We start from the raw sequence: 21216 nt of genomic DNA, 5'->3' as shown, positions 1-21216 counted from the left end.
CAAAAAATGTCAATAAGCAACGGCTGGTCGTCGTCGTCAATTATCTCGGACGTGCTGCCAGAAGAGGAGTTTGAAGACGTTGAAGAAGGTAAATCTACCTGTTTTTTTCTTTTTTCTTTGTTATAACTTTTGCTCTTTTTTCCTCTATCGACGAGAAGACTTGAAAAAGTGCACAAATTTGCACAATTATTTTTTAAAACACTACCAAATGTATACTTTCTACTCCATACTCTAAATGTTCTAAATTCTCCTCCCAACTCAAGACGGTCTCAGAGAAGAGAATCCCCATGAATCCCTAACAATTCCAATGCATTTCTAACAAGCATAAAAAGAGGATTCGCCCCCGTCTCGAATGTTCCCACATTCCACCACTTTTCCCTATTTTGGTGTCCCGTTTGTGAAAATGTTCAATGTGCCAGGGTTTTGTACTCTACGCTCTCAAGTACAGACCCAACAACCGAGAGGCGCTAATTTGTGTGAGTTTTTAGATTTGAAGGGGGAAAATGAAGTAAAAATGTTGAAAATTAGATGAAAATTAGATGAAAACTTGAAAAGTCACGGATTTTCGAGTTTCAAAGTGCCATATCTCAGTCAGTTTCTGCCCAATCGATATGAAACTTATATTTCTGGAATCTAGGCGTCAAGAGCTTTTATATGAGTGCAAAACTGTATTATAAATGCGCCTGAGACTGAAAATCGTAGCATGCGGGCATCCGGACTCTTGCCACACTAGGGAAGATCATGTAGTCATTTTGGTGGTAAGGGATGTGTCATATATCATTGAAAAGCTGAGAAAACGCTGATTCCATGTATATATTTAGTTTTTGACTTTGAGCCATGGTATTCGAAAAAATGAGGTCAAAGTTTTTATCGCTCTTCACTGTCATTTTCTCACGTCGGTAGGCTGATAGCAGAGCTGTGAGGAAGTAAAAACAGGGAAATTATTTTCGACAGTAGGAATCTGACGGCAATAATACAAAGTTAATTGGTCGTATTGAAGGTTTATATACCCTCCAAGCAAGAAATTTGCAACATTCCTTTTATCTGGTATCACTGGACCTGAAAAATTCTTCGCTTTTGCCTTCCGTCTTCAGTTTTCAGATTCAGCTGCTTTTTCTGTCAGTTTTTTCGATTTTTATGGTCGGAGGGTAGTTATACCTTTAATACGACCAATTAACTTTGTTTCATAGCCGTCAGATTCATAATGTTGAAAATACTTTCACTTCCGTGCGTTTTTTTCTTGAATACTAGGCCTCGTGTGCTAAAACTGAACATACATTTGGAATGAGCGTTTTCTCTGCCTTCCTATGGTACCTGACACATCCCATAACTCCAAAGCTCGAAGTTTTCTTCGTATTCCAACTTCCCTATAATTTCCAGACGAACTAATCCTCTCCGACAATGACCGTCTCCGTTGCCGTGTTGAGGAGTTGGAGAAAATTGTGTTGGCTCAGCGTAATGAGATTGTGAGTTTGATTTGTGATAAAAACTGTAAACCTCTTCCTCGAATTTTAAATTTCAGCTCCTCCTTCAAAGCTCCACTGTCGAAATCTTACGGAGACTTCAGAATCTGGAGATTCAACAGCAAGACAAGGCGAGGTCCCCAGTGTCTTCTGGGTATAATTCTTGTAAGTCTGTATTTTCTGGATCCTTTTTCCATAGCCCTCGTTACAGTACCCCGCCGAATCTCCAGCTCCAAGAGCACCTACTCCGTGAGCCCATCCTCCCATCCTCCACCACCTCGCCCTCATCATGCCAACTCGAAATCCCTCTATATCAATGGTCTAAACAACAACGAAGACGCCACCCAACAAATGCCACGTCGTCCTCCAACACGTGGCAGTGATATGGTGAATGTGTCAGTTGGAAAGTCAGCAAGAGGGTCACCAATGAGAAAATGGGTGTCCACACACGATATGAAGGATACTGAGAGATTCAGAAGGCTGTCGACGTCATCTGAAGCTAGTACGAGCGCCACGACGATCACAATGAATCCGATAGTGAATAGTGTGAGGAGACTGTCAACGTGAGTTTAGGATTACTGTATTTGGATTACTATTTTGTGTGGCCTTTGCATGGTTTTCTTCTAGCACCCACTACCGCCAATCCAGCCCTTCACTTCTATCCCTTTGCTCTATCGTCTCCAGAAGTCCGAGCACGTCTTCCATTTTGCGGTGTGTGTGTCTTTTTCATAGTTACTGTAGCTTCAAATTACTATCAATTTTCAGAAGGAACCATAGAACCTGCCAATTCTCAGCTGAAAACGGGCAGCTACCTATTTTCATCTCGGGGAAGACTGTGCAGGTACCAGTACCCACGGGTTATGAAAACATCGACCCAACAGGCGACCAAAACCCTCCAGCCGTCAAAGTTACTCTGAAACATGTCTACAGTAAGATAAGACAGTAGCTCCCGTACATTGAATTTTTATTTTGCAGGTTACCGAGGGAAAGATGTGAGATCAAATATCGAAATGCTGCCTACCGGAGAGCTTGTATTTTTCTCGGCAAATCTAGTGATACTGATGAATATCACTGGAGATGATAGGAGTCAAAGGATATATCACGGACATACTTGTGATGTGAAGTGGTAAGAGTCAAAATTAGGGTACTCCCCCATTTCACAAATTTACAATTTATTCCAGCATCGCCCTGCACCCCAACAAAATCCTGGTCGCATCCGGTCAGTCCTCCTGTCACTCCTCTGAAAAAGCTCTTAAAACCGAGCACACTTCTCCCGTAGAATCCCCGGAAGAGCTCGTCAAACAACTGGAAATGGAACACACAGAAGCTCATGTCAGAATTTGGGATACCGTGAAATTGACCACTTTGATGATATTGAATGGTTTTGAGAAGGGAATATGCCACGTGGCGTTCTCCAGAACAGATTCTGGAGGTCTGTTGGCTGTGGTGGATGACTCGTTGAAGCACACGATGTCGATTTGGAGTTGGCAGAAAGGGAAGAGAGATGGCGAGGTTAAAGTGAGTGATTGCTAAAAGTGGGCGTGGCCTAAATAAAAACCTAAACTCATTTTTAAGGCGGCCAACGACCTGGTGTTCGAATGCAAATGGCATCCAACTATCCGAAACCTTATTGTCCTCTACGGAAAAGGACATTTTTCATTTTTCAATTACGATCCAGCAACAGGAGTCCTTGTGAAGTCTGTGGCCACTTTTGAGGGTCGTGACAAGCCGAAAACCGTGTTGAGTTTATGCTTTGGTGGTGACGGACAAGTGGTGACTGGTGATTCGAATGGCAGTATTTCGATATGGGACCCCAAGACTTTTAGGACGTTGAAGCAGGTACCCTTGACGCCTTTAAAATCCCCTAAATTTCAATTTCTAGGCCCACTCCGTCCACCCTGGAGGTGTTTACTCCCTGGCACTTGCCAAATCTGGAAAACTTCTTTCCGGCGGAAAAGACCGTATTATTTCCGAATGGGATGTGAATGACTTGGTCAGATCTCGACGGCCGATAGAGCTACCTGATGAGAAGGGATTCCCACGTGTCATACTGCAAAGTGGGACGGATTTGGTGATAGGCACGTCGTCGAACACTTTGCTTCATGGGAATTTGGAGAATCCAGGGAATTTGGCGAGCTTGATTGAGGTGGGGATGGCTTCTCAATATATGGTCGTGTAGAGCAAAAGAAGGGTTACTTTTGTAGTTGATAGTTTTTCAAAAGGTCGTCCAAGTTTTGAGATATGCGTCTTGAAAGTTGCGCGCCTCAGAGTATGAGTGACCTCTTCTCAGGCTTCAAACTTTTGGCTGTCATATCTCAGAGCCCTGCATAGGTAACAAAAAGTTATCAACTACAAAAATGTAGAAAATTTTATTTTGCATATTTTTGTAGTTGATAACTTTTTGATAGCTATGCAGGATTTGGAGATACGTAACTAAGACGAAAAACTACTAGAATTTCAATTTTCAATTTCCTATATTTTTGTATTACAGTTGAGAACTTTTTGATATCTCATCGGGGTTTTGAGTTATTATACTTCTTATGATTCCAATGCATTTCAGGGTGACCCCGGCGATCTCACCTCTCTCCTCACCTGCGGCTCCAATCAACTCATCACCACCTCTCAATGCGGGACGGTACGCATCTGGAACCACACGGAGAAGCGCGTTGAATTCTCCAAAAAGTTTATGGATTCTGTAGAGTGTGCCGATGTGGATGCAACACAGACTCATGTCATTTTGGGATTTGCCGGTGGTCTTTGGAATGTGATTAACATTTCAAAGCATCAGACGATAGAGGAGAAGAAGGAGGGAAGTCAGGCGATCTCTGCGGTGAAGTTTACACCTGTTGGAGGGACGTTTGCAGTGGCCACTAAGGTTTGTGAGGGACATCCGGACATCCGGACACATCTGTATTTTATTCCAGGACCCCTCGCTAACCGTCTATCGTATCGATGGTTCTAAAAATCTGCTCATTGTTGCCCGAATCCATCACCTCCCCGCACCTCTGATAGCTATGGACTTCTCCACGGACTCACAATACCTACGTGCACAGTCCACTGGAGCGCATTTACTGTTTTGGTCAAAAACCGGAGAGATTTGTGATGGAAGTGCAGTGAGGGATGTGAAATGGGCGAGTACCCGAGTGAAGATTGGTTTTGAGACAGCGCTGGTTGCACATTCCTCTAATGGTGAGTCATTGGGTACTGTAACTTTCTAATTTCATGTTTCCAGGCCAAATCTCCACTGTCTCTCAAAACGAGGACCTCGTCGCCGTTGGCATGGAGAACGGTACTCTCCGTGTCTACCAATCTCCAGTAACCAGTGTGACAGCTGGATTCGTCGAGTTGTTAGGACATGGAAAACTTGTGAAGAGTGTCGCATTCAACACGAAATCTCAACTGTTCTCATGCTCTCCGACGGATAATTCCATATTTGAGTGGAGTTTGGAATAGAATGTGTATTTTTGGAATTGATTCTGTAATAAATGTTCTGATTTTTTTGAAATTTAAAATGTTTAGTTATACTTCGGTGACTCAAAAAGTTCTAACCTACAAGCAGTAAGAAATTCAGCCGTACTTTGAGAAAGTGCACGGAGAAGAAAAAACCCGAATTCGCTCCGAAATTGGCAAATTTCAGGATATTTCGGACTGAAATTGACCAGCTATTGGGTCAAAAGTTGCCAAAATAACCTGAAAATTGTTGTTTTTGACTGAAATTTCATTGGAAAACTACCAAAATCAGTTCTGACTAAAAATGACCTCATTTTCTCAAAAGTTGGTTAATTTGGAGTCAACGTTTTCTCAGCTTTCCAATAATATATAATACACCCGAATAACGAACTGCAAGTCCAATTGAGCGCATATGCATTTTCAGACATTGGATTCTCGGACAACTATAGCGAGCGACAGTTGCGCTCTGCTGAGAACTTCCGCTTACAGAGATAGAATTAGAACAAAAAAATCAAATCTAGGTCTAATAGTTCAAATATATGTAATCATCTTTGGGTAGTTTTGATTGTCCAGATACTTCTCTGTCATGCTACCAACTCCAGAAGTTCGGCCCCAACAAAATAAGAATAAGGTTTTGCTCATCTAAAAGCTAGCACCCTCTTCTTACTCCATTCTTTTCCGGATTGTCGGATACCTTTCCCCTTAAAAAAAACCTCAACCCTCTTATGTCATACTTATATTCATTTTCTTTGTCTTTTACCTTTCACACCTCGCCCTCCTCCGTTCTTTTATCCTTTCCCTCCTCTTCAATTCCCATGAATCTTTTGTCACCTTTCGAATCGATGTCCTGTTCGATGACACCCATCCGTTTCCGTTCAATCCATTCACACCATGGTGCCCCTTCCTCCCCCATGGATCCGTTCTGGAAGTGAAAGTGTGGGAAAAAAATGAGATGGATGGGATAGCTGTCAGATCCCTTCTACCGTCCCCCGGGAGTCGAAACCAAAACTATTTGCCTAGGTTGCATGACAGATTAGCACAAGCCCGCTTATCCAGTTACCCTATATGGTCCCTTGACTCTTGCCGCCGTCTTACCTGTCATGCCGCCAAAAAACCATTCGTCCCCCCTTAAAACCAAACAAGCTTAACAGTAACCTAATACCTTCTCTAGATATTCCATATCTATCGCAATTCTCTTCGTCCCCTTCTTTCCTGCCACAAAAAGCTTTTCGAGGTCGACATTATTGACTTTTGTACGCACCGCCCGAGTGAGAGACTATCGGGTAACTTTTGTAAGAGAAACGAGCACAATTGACAGGAATTTCGAGTGAACTTTGACTGGTTTCTTCTTTCCACTCTTCGTCGGAACGATCGGAAAACGAGGATAACTCGGGGTCATGTGACTACAAACTACAAAAATAATAAAGAGAAGTTTACTGTTTAGTTCGAAACCAAAAAATGACGTGGCGAAATAACAGTAAACAGAGATGTTGCAAGGTGATGGTTGAACAAGTGATGACAAATACTTTTTTTCAGTTTTTTCCAGGAAGTGACCACGTTACAGTAGGAATTTGTTGCAGAACACATAATAGTAAAGCACTGTACAGTAATCAGTGTGTCCAGATGTCTGAATGGAAGGCTGAAACTCGAATAGTGATCAAAAAGGAAAAATTTGTCTGTACATTTCTGCAGCTCCTGATGTCCAGAGATTAGACCACCCAGTTGAACCTGAATATAAAATATTTAAGAAAAATTATTTTAAGAATTTCAGATTAGGAATTATGAAGGTTTCGGGAATTTTTGTCGCCCGATCTATTAAAAAAGGCAACTTGATAAAATGGCAAGTGCTAGGAATAAAAATGTCCGGATGTCCACATTCACTATTTTTCCAGCGACCCCTGAAATATCAACATTCGCTGGTTTTAGTGCGAAATTTCTAAATTTTTCTGCTTGGAACAGGACTAAATTTTTATATGAGTGTGTAGTCCGATCCTACAAATCCAGTTAACAATTTTTTGTAGGATGCTTCCCACCAGGAAAGTTTGAAACACATTTTTTTTCCGAAGATGAAGAAATCCTACAAAAAAGTTGTCCACTACAAAAATGGAGTACTAGATCTGGCCTATACGGTCATATAAAAATTTTACCGGTAGAGAAATTTTTACCCCTGTTCCAAGTAATCAAAGTTCGCTGTATTTCAATGACTGCTACTCTGCATGATCCAAAACCCTCAAAGCCAACAAGTTTAGATTAATTTTAGAAAAATGTTATAATCAAAATGTCTGTGCCCCCCAATATTTTCAATTTCCAATCCCATTTCAACCCCCTCACCCTATTCCCCTAAAATTCCCTATTTTCCGTTTTCTAAATTTTCCACACATCACATCATAAAGACAGTTCTCTCTCTCTCATTCCTCTAAAATTTCGTCCTCCTTTTGCGCACGCAGCTCCTTTCTCTCACTTCTCTCACCATCTCTCACTTCTCCACACTATTTCCATACAGTTTTCTTAAAACTCTCTCGATTCCCAATAGTCTATCTAGTCGAGCTATTTACCTTCCGGGAGGATCCGTAATCCAGTCTCTCTTTCTCTTTCTCTCGGCTTCTCTGAAACGGTGCTGTTTGTACAGTCCGTGGTGATGGCGGGAAGGGATCGGAGAGGAATAGAGAAATAGAGAAATAACGGGGTAGAAAAGTACAGTAATCCAGCTAGATAGTTCAAAAATCCAATTTGAACGGGAAAGTTTGGATAGTTTTTAGTTTTAGCGTTTTTCAGATTTTTTCAGATTTTTCAACTTTGGTGCTCATTTTCTTTGCTCCAAACCTAAATTTTCAACAACAATCTATAATTATCGGATAGCCCTTCTCAATACCTCTCCAATCATCCTAAAACCAAGCCCCTATCCCTATTTTCAGCAGACTTAGAAGCCAGGACCGCCCATATTCCCACGGTACTTTAGAAATTCCCACGATCTAGTCAAATTTGTTCAAAACTTATGCTTCTCCTGTGTGCAATGTTTTCCCTTCACACACAAAATATATACAAATATACACAGGAATCAAACAAAAAGTGTCTATATTTGTTGACAAAAATGGAATGGGGATTCCCCAGAGTCCTAGAATATTTATTGGGAGCCGGGCGCCATAAGGTCAAAGTTTTGAGAGCCGAGGGAGCTAGAGCTTCAAGGGTTGCTAAGCAGCTCCCTAGACAGACTGTAAACAGTCAGGGGAGCTAAGCATCACCGCAGTAACAGAAAACTTTAAGCAGCTCCTATGCCTACTAAGCAATGCCAGATTTGCGAACCGTCAGTACGGCTTCTAAGCTAACGCGCTATGTAGCCCAAGGCTAAGAGGTCCCCCTCTGACACAATTCCCCCCCCCCCCTTTACAAAGATTTTCAAATCCACAATCTACCGTACTTCCCCCTCCTCGTGTCAATCCGGAACTCTATTACCTCATCCCATTGCACAACTTTAGTCACACATTACCTGTCCCCAATAAATGTTTACCAACTATTGGCACCTCTCCAGTGATTGACCTCTCCCCAGCAACAACACTTCCTTCCGAATAAGGAGATATGTTTCCTGTGCTCATTGTTCTAAAGGGTCTATTGTACACAAAGAGACAATGGATGTGTAGAAGAATGGTCCTCTTGCGGAAATGGAAATCTTGGAGAGGATTGATTTCAAGTTGTGCGGGTATGTATTATAATCAAAACATTTATTAGAAGGAAAAAAATTTGAGAGGAAAAAAATACTAAAATTCCAGAGACAAAAAAAATACCAGTAGGCATGAAGGCAATATAAAGGACTCAAGACTCAAAGATTGGCTCCAGGAGCTATTGCAGAAGTTGGACTCCCATTCGTTGGATCCGTTGAGCTATAAAGAGTGTTCTGATATGTGTCGGTGTACCCATTTGAGTAGATGTTCGTTGGGTTATAGATACTTCCATTGAGGAAGTTTTGTGGTTGGAGGAGGCTACTAGAGTAGTTGCCAGTGTAGATGTATGGTGTGGAGTAGGGATTGTTCAGGTTCATCTGAAAAGAAATTAATGTTCCCAGGCAGCTAAGGACCTCCCGACCCCCCGCTATGCTCAAAAAGTCAAGTCACTAATATTTGTACAAGGGACTCACCTGTGACTGCGTAGCTCCAAGAGTCCCGACACTAGAGATGACTGAAGTGGGTTGAGTGACCGTCGTTCCCGCCGGTAAGACTTCCTCCTTGACTTCAACTTTCGGGGTAATCAGTTGATAGGTCGGGTTGTTCTCCTTGATTTCTACTTTTACCAAATCCTGCTTCGCCTGGACACCACGCTTCTTTCTTGGCGATCCTCGCTCCTTGAGCTTGAATCGTTTTTGACGGCGGAGGTAGCATCCGTTCTCGAACATGTTGCCGCAGAGGTCGTGGAGGGTCCAGAAGGAGCCCTTGCCTGGCTTATCAGGGGATCTGAAAAATGGTAAAACTAGGTAGGGAACGGGAGTTGATGGGGTCTGCACTGCAGGGACTAAGCTAGGTGGGACAAAACCTAAGCCTGAAGTCGTTATGGATTTTCAGCCTAAGCCTAACTAAATTTCAGGTCCTTACGGAAGTCAAAGTCAAAATTGCAGGGTCTTTTGAAGTTTAAGCCTAACTCACAGGGCCCCTTGAAGCCTAAACCTAAAGCTGGAAATAGTTGGAGCTTGACCCTATTAAGCTTAAGCCTAAGTACAAAAACTAACCTCTGAACCTTCACAAAACAATCATTGAACGACAACGAATGTCTAATGGAATTCTGCCATTTCTGCTGATGGTTTCTATAATACGGAAAGATCTCCATGATCCAATTATAGAGCTCCGAGAGTGTCAGCCGTTTAACGGGTGATTGTTCAATAGCCATCGTAATCAACGAAATGTACGAGTAGGGGGGCTTATTGTGCCCAAAGTTTCCTCGACTCGTGATCTTTTCCAACTCTTGCAGAGTTAGTTGCTGCAACCCGCTGGTTGGAGATGAGGAAGCCCTGGCTCCAGAAGCTGAGACGATCGTGGAGGTCAAGGAACGGGAGTTGAGTGCAGGAAGAGTGGCAGATGATGTGGTGGGGGTTGTTGTGAAGCCTGGAAAGTATTGGGTTACAGTAGGAAGTGAATAATTAAGAAGGGAGACTCAAAACAAGCTTGTGGGCTTAGAAGGTGGGGGAACTAAAAGCTATGCAACTCATTTCAATAAAAACTATCAAAAATTTTAATCAAATGGATTTGTAGCTCTTGAAAATCTCTGACATACTGAACTAATTTCTGAAAAACTCAGGGTTTGGTACTCAAATTGAAATAACTTTGCTAAATGTGGATATATAAAAACAAAAACAATTAAATTATTGAAATTCAGATTACAAACCAATTCCTTGCGACCCCTGGTTTTCCGAGCAACTCCGATGTGTAACTAAACTTTGAACCGGTGTAACTTTGTTCAAAACTTACATAAATCGATAAAAACTAGACAATTAGAGAGCTGGTAAAAAACTATACAATCTTAGTAAAAATTTCATGATAACTACCCTTCAAATCGTCTCACAGAACTAAAAGTTATACGAAAATATAGCTGAAAACTAGCTCTATAAGTTTTGCCCTAGCTCCAATCCCCTTTATGCTATACGGCTTACCTAACGACGACGCTCCAATTGAAGAAGGAATTACTCCTCCTCCTTGACTGAAACTTCCAGTCAAATAGTTGGATCCCATCTTCGGATTCAAGTAGCTGGATCCTCCCATTTTGGTACTTGGATTCAGGTAGGTACTCGGACTGTAGTTGGATCCCAAGTTGTTAGCAGCCACATACGAACTATAGTTATAGTTGAGAAGTCCGTTGGTGGAGGTTGGGTACTGAAACTTATAGAAATTTGTTAATTGACTACTCAATCTAATTGGTACTCACCAACTGATACAAGTTCTGTTGCCCGCCGTTTGCCTGATAGGTCAACTCGGATCCGGTGTAGTCTTGGTGATAAGCCTCGGGGTTCATGGCTTCCTGGAAATTTTTTGTCTGTTATATAGGGGGAAAGGTTGTTATAGGGATTATGTAAATATTTGAGTATAACAAATATTTAGATATTCAAAGGACCCCGCGGAAAAAGAAAAAGTAAGCAACAAGAAAAAAAACACTGAAAAAATACATAGAACACAACGGCTGGACAAACAGATACACGTACGGAGAAGGGTCTTTCCAAAAAATGTGTAAATAATAAGAATCCAAGAATACACCCCACAGCTAGAAAAGGAGGAGTTGAGAGAGCTGAGAGGGTGTGGTGCTCCGCCTCCCCAGAGGCCCCGCCCCCGGTAGACGGTCGGTGAGCGCGAGCGCACCGACCGTCTACAGTATCTGGGGGGGGGGGGGAAGGCAGGCACACCTCTCTAGCACAGCAGGAGTCTCGATGGGAATTATTGGGGGAGAGTCAACAAGATTCTAGAAATCCGAAATCCCACTGAGATTCTGAATCCTCATGGGAAACCACGGAAAAGGGGAATCCCCCAAAAAAGAACAAATGGGCGGGGCATGGATACAAACAGAAAAAAGTTCCGGATAGATAAATAAGAGTGAATAAATATTTGGCTTCTTCTTGCTGGGGGAATGGATGGTCATTCATTTTGACTATTTTTACGGTGTCCGAGTTGGCTCTTCTTACTTTTCTGACTTACTTTCTTGAAGCGCTTGTAGTTTTTTGTAGTTGAGATTAGTGTATAAAAGAATAGAGGTGAGAAATATAATTTGTGTAGAAGAGGATGAAATTCGCCGTGTTTTAAGCAACAAAAAAAAACGGCTAAAAATGTTAAAAGTTGGGAACGTTTGAAAAGTTTGAAAATTTCAAAATTTTCAAAAAAACTTTTTTTTCCGAATGTTTTGAACACTTGCAACTTTGTCAGTTTTTCATCATTTTTATTGATTTTTAACTTAAATTAAAGCCAATAAACCATACATTTAGGCCATACAAAAATTCTATTATTTTTACCCTTCGTGACCCCCCAACCCCTCAACTTTCCAGACGCCTATTACAAAACTTCGATTTTAAACCAGATTTTGACTATTTTTGTGCAAAATTTCAACTTTTGAAGACTTTAAGAATAAATTGTGTTATTCTACCTCTAAAATACATTGAAAATCACTGCTCTGCAAGGAGATTTGATTGTTTAAACTTTATGCCAAACAAAAATCAATTTTCAGCAAGGATTTTCATTTCTAAGCATTTCTAAGCATTTTTGGTCAATTCTGATTTAACTTTCTGTAGAATTCATAAATTTACATTTTTCTTAAAGTGAGCTACAAAATGCATTAAAAATCAAGTCTCTAGGGTAAATTTGAAGGAAGTTACGATCTCCCTAGTCTGGTGCACCTTTGGCGCGTCTTTGGCATCCTCAAAACAATAAGAAACACCTCTTTCTCAATATAACAATTTTTATGACGTTTTGATAGAATATGAATGGATATAAGAGAACAAAATATTTCTGGAAAAAAATGTAGAGAAAGGGAAAACAAAAAAAGAAAATACCGAAAGAAAAGTGAATTTCAGGATGTGGAGTGGGGCGATGGACAAAGACATGTTTGTGATGGGCGGAGTTTTCAAATTCGAGAATAGTAAAGAAAAAAGTAATAGCCTGGGAAGTGGAAGAATGGTCCCTGCGAGACAGAAAACAAATGATTTTTGAAAAGAAAAGTTTCGAGATTTTTGGGAGAGAAGGAAGGCGCTTAACAACATAGAAATTTCATCAATCTGGAATATTATGAGGGTTACGGTGGTGATACTGTAGGAAAGAGAGAGAGAGAGTGGGAAAGGGTAACTTATTGCAAAAGGTTAACCGGTAGGGGGATGGATCGATTTTTGGTAAAGAGGGGGATTTAAGGCATCTGAAGATGATGGGAAGAACCAGTTGTATAGAAATTCAAAAAATAGGAGGCGGGGCTTAACGGACTTATTTACAATAACAATGGGATCTTGATCCAGGAGATTCAGAGATTCGCTGCAGAGTTCGGGTTGGTTGAGCTGAAATTTAAAAAAAAATTAGATTATAACTTTGAGGGAGTGGAGTCTCTTACCTGTAGAGTGTGTTCTGATATCCATTATAGTCATTGTTGGCATAAATGCCCGACGGATTGTAGATGGTGTTGCTCAAAAAGTTTTGTGGCTGTAGGAGACTTGTGGAGAAGTCACTGTAGATGTACGGTGATGTGTACTGACCGTTGAGGTTCATCTGGAAAAGGGGAACATTTTTTGTTGGAAAGCGCGTGTTTGCTATCCCCCAAGGACCTATATACCCACCTGTGACTGTGCAGCTCCAAGAGTCCCGACACTAGAGATCACTGAAGTGGCTTGACTATGACTGCCAGTTCCACCCGACGCCGCACTATCAAGTAACACCGAAGCCGCAGTCGCCGCCACCGACGTCGCATCTTTCAAATCCTCTTTTGCCTCGAGCTTCGACGCCGTCTGAGCAATCATCGGGTACGCACCAAGAGACGATGTTGAGGAGACGTTGGTATCCTCCTCCTTGATCTCAATCTTCGGCACATGTTGTTGTTGTTGGGAGTGGGCGTTACGCTTCTTTCTCGACGGCTCACGCTCCTTGACCTTGAATCGCTTCTGACGACGGAGGTAGCATCCGTTCTCGAACATGTTGCCGCAGTGCTCGTGGAGTGTCCAGAACGAGCCCTTGCCTGGCTTATCCGGGGATCTGAAATAGAAAATAGTAGGATTAGATGGGAGAACGGGAGTTGATAGTGTCTGCACTGTGGGTGTGACTAATCTCAAACCTAAATCTCAAGTCCCCTTGAAGCCTAAGCCTAAAACTATTATCTTCAATTTCAAAGAGACCTTCAAACCTTCAAACCCATCCCCTCCATACCCAAAAAAGCAACTTCCGGAAAACATCCATATCCTCTTTTTTGTCTAACTAATCATCATCCATCCCCTCTTCCCCAATTTTTTCTCAAAAGCCACCGGTCATGACTAATTGAGGTAGGAGAAGGGGGGACGGCGCCCTCCTCCCATCATTTCTCATCTAAACAGCTTCATGCTTCGTTGGCGCCCTCTACCTAGAGGAAGGGGGGACGATGCATTGAATTATAAATGTGGCGCTGCGCCGGGAAGGAGTCCTTGAGAAAAACTATACATTTATATAGATAGGTTTTTATCTATTCTCATTGACCTCTCACTGGGGATAGAGCTTACCTGGCAACCTTCACAAAGCAGTCGTTGAACGATAGGGAGTGACGAATCGAGTTTTGCCATCTCTGCTGGTTATTCTGGTAGTACGGGAAGAGTCCCATGATCCAATTGTAGATTTCCGAGAGTGTCAACTGACGGGTGGCGGACTTCTGGATAGCCATAGTGATCAGTGAGATGTACGAGTATGGTGGCTTCGACTGTCCGTATGTTCCCTGTCGTCTGATTTTCTCTTGCACATTGTCAAACTCCTGTACTGTCAGCTCCTGTCCACCACTTCCAGATGATGAATAGGATCGATCGACGGGGGAACCGGCGGCCGCGTTGATAGTAGATGCTGTTGAGCTGGAATTCCGGCCGGAAGATCGATTGACGACGGAGGCAGATGAGGTGGTGACGGAGGTTGAACCGGTGGATGGGTTAGTTGTGAAGCTGCCTGGAATGAAGGAAGGTATTAGGTTACAGTAGGAATAGGATATGAATAATTGAGAAGGGGCGAGGTTGGAGACTCAAAACAACCTTATTTGTGGTCAAGAGTCTCAAGACGGATAAAGGGGGTGGCTAGGTTGTGGACTTTGAGACACAAAAGTAAAATTTCGACGCGATTTTTTCAAGGACCATATTTCAGCTCACCGTCGGTTTCGAAATTTGAAAAAATACCATTAGAGAGCCCTTGAAACGTATTACAAACTTGTTATTATTTGAAAATTGTCAATCTTGATCTTAGTCACTGAAAATATGCTTTGGATAAATCAAAGGCTGAAGGACAGGTAAGCTCACTTCAAACAAGGTTAACTTGTCTCAAAATAAGTTTGATGAATTGAAAATTACACTATTAGAGAGCCCTTGAAAAGTACTACAAAATTGGAATATCTTTAAAAATTCCCTTAATCTTAGCCACTAAAACTGTGAGTTTTCCGAGATGGCCTGTCAATCTCAGATTGAGTGAACGATGGTGAACTCTGAACTGGAATAATTTGGCTCAAAACGGATTCAAAAATTGAATGTTATACCATTGGAAAGCTATTGAAAAGTACTACAAAATTAATATAATTAAAAATTGTCAGGCTTGGTCCTAGCCACTAAAACAGTGAGTTTTTGGAGACGATTTTCAAATCGAGTGCTAACTTTGAACAGGAAAAACATGGCTCAAATTGAGGTTTAAAAACTGAAACAACTACCATTCCAACGCCCATAAAAAGCTCTTTCATACTCGTTTTTGTCAAAAAAATTTAAATAAATTTATTCAGTTTAAAGATGAGCTTGTTTCAAGGTGACTTAAACTTCATTTTTACTTACCCAACGGTGAAATCCCGCCTCCTTGCATAAAATTCGTCGTCGGATTGATATAGTTAGATCCCAACTGATTTGCCGCGGCATACTGATTATAGTTGTAGTTGAGCAAGTTATTCGTGGCGGATGGGTACTAGAAATGAGATATAGCTTAATAAGAATCAAGAGAGGGGGACTTACCTGATATGTCTGATAGTTGAGTGTCGAATTGGAGTAGGCGGGCAGATAGTCCTGAGCGTTCATGGCCTGGAAAAAAGAAGTTTGCTAAAGGGGGATTATGTAAATATTTAAATACAACAAATATTTAGATATTGATGGTCACATACGGGGGGGAGAGGGCGCGAAAAGAAAACAAGCTACTTGTCTGGACAAACAGACAAACAGATTGATTATTTGTAGAAACTGGAACACAAAAACCAAAAAAAAGAAGAGTAAAGGTGTTCCATCCTAGAGAGTCTAGAGAGGTACTGAGGAGAGGCGAAAGCCCTCTCTCACCCCTCGGGGGAGGCTCCGCCCCTTTGCGCACCGCCTATCCCTCCATCCCCCAAACACCTACAGTATGACTAGAGACACGCCCCTAAACCTACCTGCGCTGCGGGGTGGGTAAGTATGGTTTTCTAGGAAGTTGTTCTCTAGAATTTCAGATTTTCAGAATCCATGAGAATTTTTAGAATTTCTGACGTCTCCTCTCTAAAAAAAGGATAGGAGGTAGGAGGGAGGGGGGGGACAGGGAGGGTTTCGGATAAATAAATAGAAATTGAATAAATATTTGGCTTCTTGGGCTGCAAGGACGCCCTGCCCACCGACCAGGACCCCTTCTTGTGTGGACACACACATTTTCCTTTCCACCCATTTTCACCACTTTTACATTTAGATGCATGTGCTTCTGTTTTTTTTTGTATTGCTACCTGTTATAATTTTCCAAAAAGTTGCCAGATTCTAGACCTACTTTTCATTTGAAAGGAAACTTGATTTTTCATAAAATTCTGGTATAGATATAGGTTTCTAGGAACTTAAAATCGGCGAGAATTGGCGAAAATTGGCGAAAATTGGCTGAAAACCGTCTAGACTTCGGTAGGATCTTCAAAATCTAACCAAAAGTGTTAGTTTTGACGGTTTTAGATCACTTTTTTACAACAAAAACGAATTTTTCCCAAAATTTGAGCTTAGAAATCTTAGAAAAAAGCTTTGGAGTAGGAAAACGAGTTGACCTAAAAACTGTTTTCGAATTTTTTTTACCAAAGTTCGAAAAATGATCGTTTTGACGGTTCTACCAGAAAATCCACGGTTCTAGGTCAGATTTTGTTAAGAAAAATGAATTTTTACAAAATTTGAGCTTAGAAATTGAAATTCTTAAGAAATTTCAGAGAGAACGAATTGACCTAAAAAACTGTTACCCAAAATTTTTATCCAAAATTTTACCAAATTTCCAAAAGTGGTAGTTTTGACGGTATACCAGAAAATTGGCTAATTTTCGATTGAAAATATGAATTTTTCACAAAATTTCAGCTTAAAAATCCTAAGTTTCTGAGAAATTTCAAATCTATGGAGTAAGAAAAAAACTAATTGACCTAAAAAACCGATTTCGAAAATTGTGAGAAATGAAAGGGACAAAATTCGATGGAAATTTTGAATTTTCCATTGAATTTAAACCTAGGAATCAAATTTTCATCAAATTTCAGCAAATCGAACATTTCGACATTCCGACCTAAATCCCAGAAAACTGCTCTTAAAGCCAAGAAAACCTTAAAACAAAAGAAAAAACCTAACCTAAAGAAGTGAAGAAAAACGTGAGTCACGCACTGACACCTGTGATGGGTTCTGCTCTCAAACCTACTCATCAATATCAAAAGAACGATGATGCACTAGACAGTTAGAGAGTAAAGCATATGGTCTTGAGAAATGATAAGGAGCAAAAGAGTGGAAAAATAAGAGTCACTTTTTTTCTATATACCGTCGTCATACTTATAGAGGGGAGAACTTATTATTAGTCAGTAGGTCAAAATTAAAACTTCTAGTTAGAGACTTTTTGCTTAGAGGCTAGTCCCCCACCTACCGTATAATCCAAAGTACTGGCCGCTGATGACGTGGCGACTCCATCAACACCACTATCATTACTAGCTCCTCCTGTATTCGGCAACATGCTTTTTCCCTCTTTCTTATTTCTCTTGCTCCCTTGTTTCACTTGGCCTCCACCACCTCCTCCGACAATCTCCTCTTCAGAATTCGTCGTCTTCTTGTTCTCCTTGACGTTGTTGAGCTCGACGTCTTCCGAGTCTGAAGTCGTCGTCGCGTCCTCCTCTTCAGAATCCACAGCCGAATCGTTGTCCGACACTGGCTCCTCTTTGATGGCCTAGAAAAAAAGAAAAAAAGTTTTTTTGGAAAGTTTAGTCCCCTATGCCCCCATATCGTTCTTTCCCACTTGACCCAAATTTTTTCCTCTTTTTGGAGGGGGGAATGATGAAGAGGAGGTATTGAAAGTATAGAATTACAAAAAAGTGGGAGATGAGAGAGAGAGAGTGATCAGAGAAGACATAGAAAATTGTGAGATTTTTGGGAATGAATGAAAGAAGGGGGCCCCGGGGCAATAAAGGGGGGGGACATGATGAGAATCTCTTAAAGATCCAATATATAAATGAAAAAGAGAAGGATGAGGGGGAAGTGGCTCTAATGGGAATGACGCAGCAGTATTCGAAATTGAAACAAAATTTTTGAGGGGGCAAGGAGATGACATATTGCTAGAATCTGGGAAAGGGTTTTAGGGGGTCAAAAAGTAGGGAATGGTTTGAGATGAATTTTAAAATTGGTAGATTTGAGATCAGGAAAAACAGTCTTAGGCCTAGGTTTTATGGCGCCCTACGAGTTATGCTTAACATAATTTTTTGTTTCATTTTTAGGCTTAGGTTTACACGATAACTTAGCTTTAGGCTTAGGCTTCAAGGGGACCTAAGATTTAGGCTTAACCTAAGAGAAAAAAAATTTAAAATTTAAATGGTTCTGTCGGTTTAAGACAATTTTAAGCTATTATGAGTTTTAAGGAAAATCTAGAACATTCCAAAAACTTGAAAAATTCACCGAGAACCCCCAAAAATTCTTTTGAGCCCTTACTATCCTCTCTGAACAGTTTTCAGCTTTTCTAACTGAAAAACGGCTCAAAACAACCTGGAATAGCTTCAGACTGTCCTAAACCAAGGCCTTTTGAGATTTTTTCTTTCAAAACCTCATAGTAAAAACGTTCCGTTCCCCATTTTTCCAAGATTCTTCCCTTCAAATCTCCTTCCTTCTGACCCAGTCCATATCCATCCCCCAGCTGCCAAAAATAGTCCAAAAACCCAAAATTCAGCTGCATCTGAGCAACCACCTGTTGCTCGTGTCGACTCATACTCATTATTTTTTCGAAAAAAATTTCAACACCTAATCAATAATCGTAACGAGCTGGAGGGAAGGAAATGGGTTAGGCGTAGGCGTCACTCAGCCTTATCAGTACATTCGCCTGGAGACGCCTAAGTGATTTCATACTAAAAAACGTAATACAAAAAAGTATATATGCCTAAGTTTTATTTTAAAAAGTTATAATTGGGTAATTAGTTCCAGGGGTCTTATCACTGAAACAAATTCGGAACACTGCAAACAAAAGAGTAAATTTAAGAAAAAGCAAACAAAAAAACTGATAGGCCATGTGTGTGTGTGTCTTGTCAAATATTTGCATGGAAGGATGGGGAGAAACGGAGGGAGGTAGGAGGGCACCAGCAAAAAATATTGGAGCCGTTTTTGGTGGAGCCCCCGGCTAGGGGCTCCGCTGCCCAGAGGTGGAGTAGATATCGCATTTCATGGTCCCCTCTCAGGCCTTGTTTTTGGGAAAACTTATAGGTTTTTAGAGGAGAAGGAAAAATAGGAATAGTACAAAACGTTGGAGACGAGAAGAAAGGAGATGATAGGAAAAAGCGTGAGAAATTATGGAAAAAGGTTTTTTGGAAGAGGTGGAATCGATATGGAACTTTGGTAAAGGAAAGAGAAGACAAGCCTAAAATTTTGCATTAAGCTTATAGGCTTAAGCTATGACCCCTCAAGGGTGGTCTGGAGAAAAGTTTAAAACTTAGGCTACACCTGACACAAGCCTATAGTTTTAGGCTATCCCAACAAGCCTAAAATTCAAGTCTCAATTTTGTAAGCCTACAGGCTTAGGCTAACGCAATTCTTTAAATCGAATGTTTTTTAAGCCTTAGTTCCCAAACCCAATTTTTAACGGTACAAGTTTGATTTAGTCTAGATTCCAGAATTCTCAAGAACAAAATTGTTCCCCAAAGTTTGGTCCCTGGGAAGAAGACAGATGGTCCACCATGCACCTGTCCCTGAGAAAACCAAAAACCCGGAAAATCAATGAAAAATCCACGATTTTTTCCAGTAAAACCCATAAAAATCACAATTCCATGACATACCTTCAACGGGAACAAGTCCTCCTCACTCATCGATGGCGACGACATAGTTTTGATCCAAAATTCAAAAATCAAGGGAGTTCAGTAGGAAGACGGTTTGGTGTACAACGATGTGTTGAGGGTGAATGAATATGACTGACTGGTTGTGGTCGACGGAATGGAGAATAGTGAGGGTGGTGGTGCACACTCTTTCTCTCTTTCTTTCCCAGAGTGACTTCGTTATCAAATGTGACGACGAAGAAGACGACGGTATCGAGCGACTTGGTTGGATGGAAATAGTGTGTAGACCCAGAGAGATGGGAGAATTGGAAAAGAGCACTGATTGATAAGAGGATGGCCAGGAGACTGGAGACGACACGTGCTCTACTCGTCGTGTGCCCTTTTTGGGTAGACACAGAGAAGAAGCCCGCAGAATAGAGACAACTTGATTCGAAGAGACACCCAGACACCACCTTTTTGAGTCATCTTATACAGCCGCGCGGACAGGGAGGGGGGAGCTGCGCCATGGTGTAGAGACAGGTATAGCCCCGCCTCTCTTGGCGCGCGCGGGGAGTTCTTTGTAACAGGGCTATGAGCAATCGGCGGTGACCTGGAATCGTATAGCTGGTCACCTATAGAAAAAGAAAGTAAGAGTCTTTTGATGTGGAGAGTGAAAGGGTGCACATGGTTCTTGAAGGGGTACACTGGAAACTATGGTATGTTCCATTTTGGCTTCGAGGTCTTGGCTTCCCTAGATCTCCAGGACTTTAGGCTCAACTTAGACCATGGTCATCTTCCAGAGCAAAATCAGGGACACTGGAAACCGTGTAATATTAAGGACAAAAGGAAGCGGCTAAGACTTGATCAGACCTTTAGACCGTGGCCTGCTCTATCACAGATTTTCGGCACAACTTATGAGGTACATACAACCAGACTCCTCTGGGCTAGATTGCTCAATTCTTGCTTGGCTCAGTCCAGGTAAACGGATCTTTAGACCCTCTAGTCTGATCCAATTGGGTTTAAGGCTGTTTTTAGGCCGATCTTCAGAATGCCGAGCTCGGTCTTCTTCCGATTTCAATCTCTACGACACTGACCTCCTCAACTTCCAATTTCTCATTACAAAAATCCCATTAACCATGCCATTCCAAAAAAACCACTCACAATTTTCCCACCGGTCTTCTCTCTCTTTCCCCTTTTACCTCATGTTTTTGGTGACCTGGCACAGAGAGGGGGCGCGACGACATTTCTGAAGTGTTTTGGGAGAGATGGCAGCGGTTTTTTGGGTTTTTTGTGGGGAGAAGTTTCCAGAATTCCGCGAACGCCTTCATGAGTCAGATAGAGATTGTTCAAAGGAAGAGTTCCGACTCATTGGGTTGCCATTAACGACGTGTACTTCTAGAATATGGAG

At 41.5% G+C, this 21216-nt stretch overlaps 5 protein-coding genes across 5 annotated transcripts; 1 reads left to right on the top strand and 4 right to left on the bottom strand.

Annotated features, from left to right (window-relative positions):
• Positions 1-6: 6 nt before the first annotated feature.
• On the top strand, positions 7-4916 carry GCK72_021912 (uncharacterized protein; the record flags this gene model as incomplete). The annotated part of the gene is made up of 12 exons (XM_053734567.1): positions 7-88; positions 1381-1466; positions 1523-1628; positions 1675-2026; positions 2229-2392; positions 2439-2589; positions 2645-2981; positions 3039-3302; positions 3346-3609; positions 4024-4338; positions 4388-4652; positions 4696-4916. 12 exons carry the CDS (start codon positions 7-9, stop codon positions 4914-4916), a joined length of 2607 nt encoding a protein of 868 aa, XP_053583480.1.
• GCK72_021913 (uncharacterized protein) lies at positions 3131-4194 on the bottom strand (the record flags this gene model as incomplete). The annotated part of the gene is made up of 2 exons (XM_053734568.1): positions 3131-3315; positions 4044-4194. 2 exons carry the CDS (start codon positions 4192-4194, stop codon positions 3131-3133), a joined length of 336 nt encoding a protein of 111 aa, XP_053583481.1.
• A 760-nt stretch (positions 4917-5676) lies between the features above and the next one.
• On the bottom strand, positions 5677-6015 carry GCK72_021911 (uncharacterized protein; the record flags this gene model as incomplete). Its single annotated transcript, XM_053734566.1, has 2 exons — positions 5677-5835; positions 5974-6015. The coding sequence occupies 2 exons, from the start codon at positions 6013-6015 to the stop codon at positions 5677-5679; spliced, it is 201 nt and encodes a 66-aa protein (XP_053583479.1).
• Positions 6016-8730: 2715 nt separating this feature from the next.
• On the bottom strand, positions 8731-10907 carry GCK72_021910 (uncharacterized protein; the record flags this gene model as incomplete). The annotated part of the gene is made up of 5 exons (XM_003105272.2): positions 8731-8949; positions 9046-9358; positions 9631-10003; positions 10549-10768; positions 10821-10907. The coding sequence occupies 5 exons, from the start codon at positions 10905-10907 to the stop codon at positions 8731-8733; spliced, it is 1212 nt and encodes a 403-aa protein (XP_003105320.2).
• Positions 10908-12887: 1980 nt separating this feature from the next.
• Positions 12888-19877, bottom strand: GCK72_021909 (uncharacterized protein; the record flags this gene model as incomplete). The annotated part of the gene is made up of 8 exons (XM_053734565.1): positions 12888-12921; positions 12975-13129; positions 13198-13609; positions 14107-14536; positions 15400-15526; positions 15574-15639; positions 17450-17746; positions 19833-19877. The coding sequence occupies 8 exons, from the start codon at positions 19875-19877 to the stop codon at positions 12888-12890; spliced, it is 1566 nt and encodes a 521-aa protein (XP_053583478.1).
• Between the last annotated feature and the right edge of the window lie 1339 nt (positions 19878-21216).

The sequence above is a fragment of the Caenorhabditis remanei genome, chromosome V (genome assembly GCF_010183535.1).
Source record: "Caenorhabditis remanei strain PX506 chromosome V, whole genome shotgun sequence".
Lineage (NCBI taxonomy): Eukaryota > Metazoa > Nematoda > Chromadorea > Rhabditida > Rhabditidae > Caenorhabditis > Caenorhabditis remanei.
This window is presented reverse-complemented; position numbering and strand designations above follow the sequence as displayed.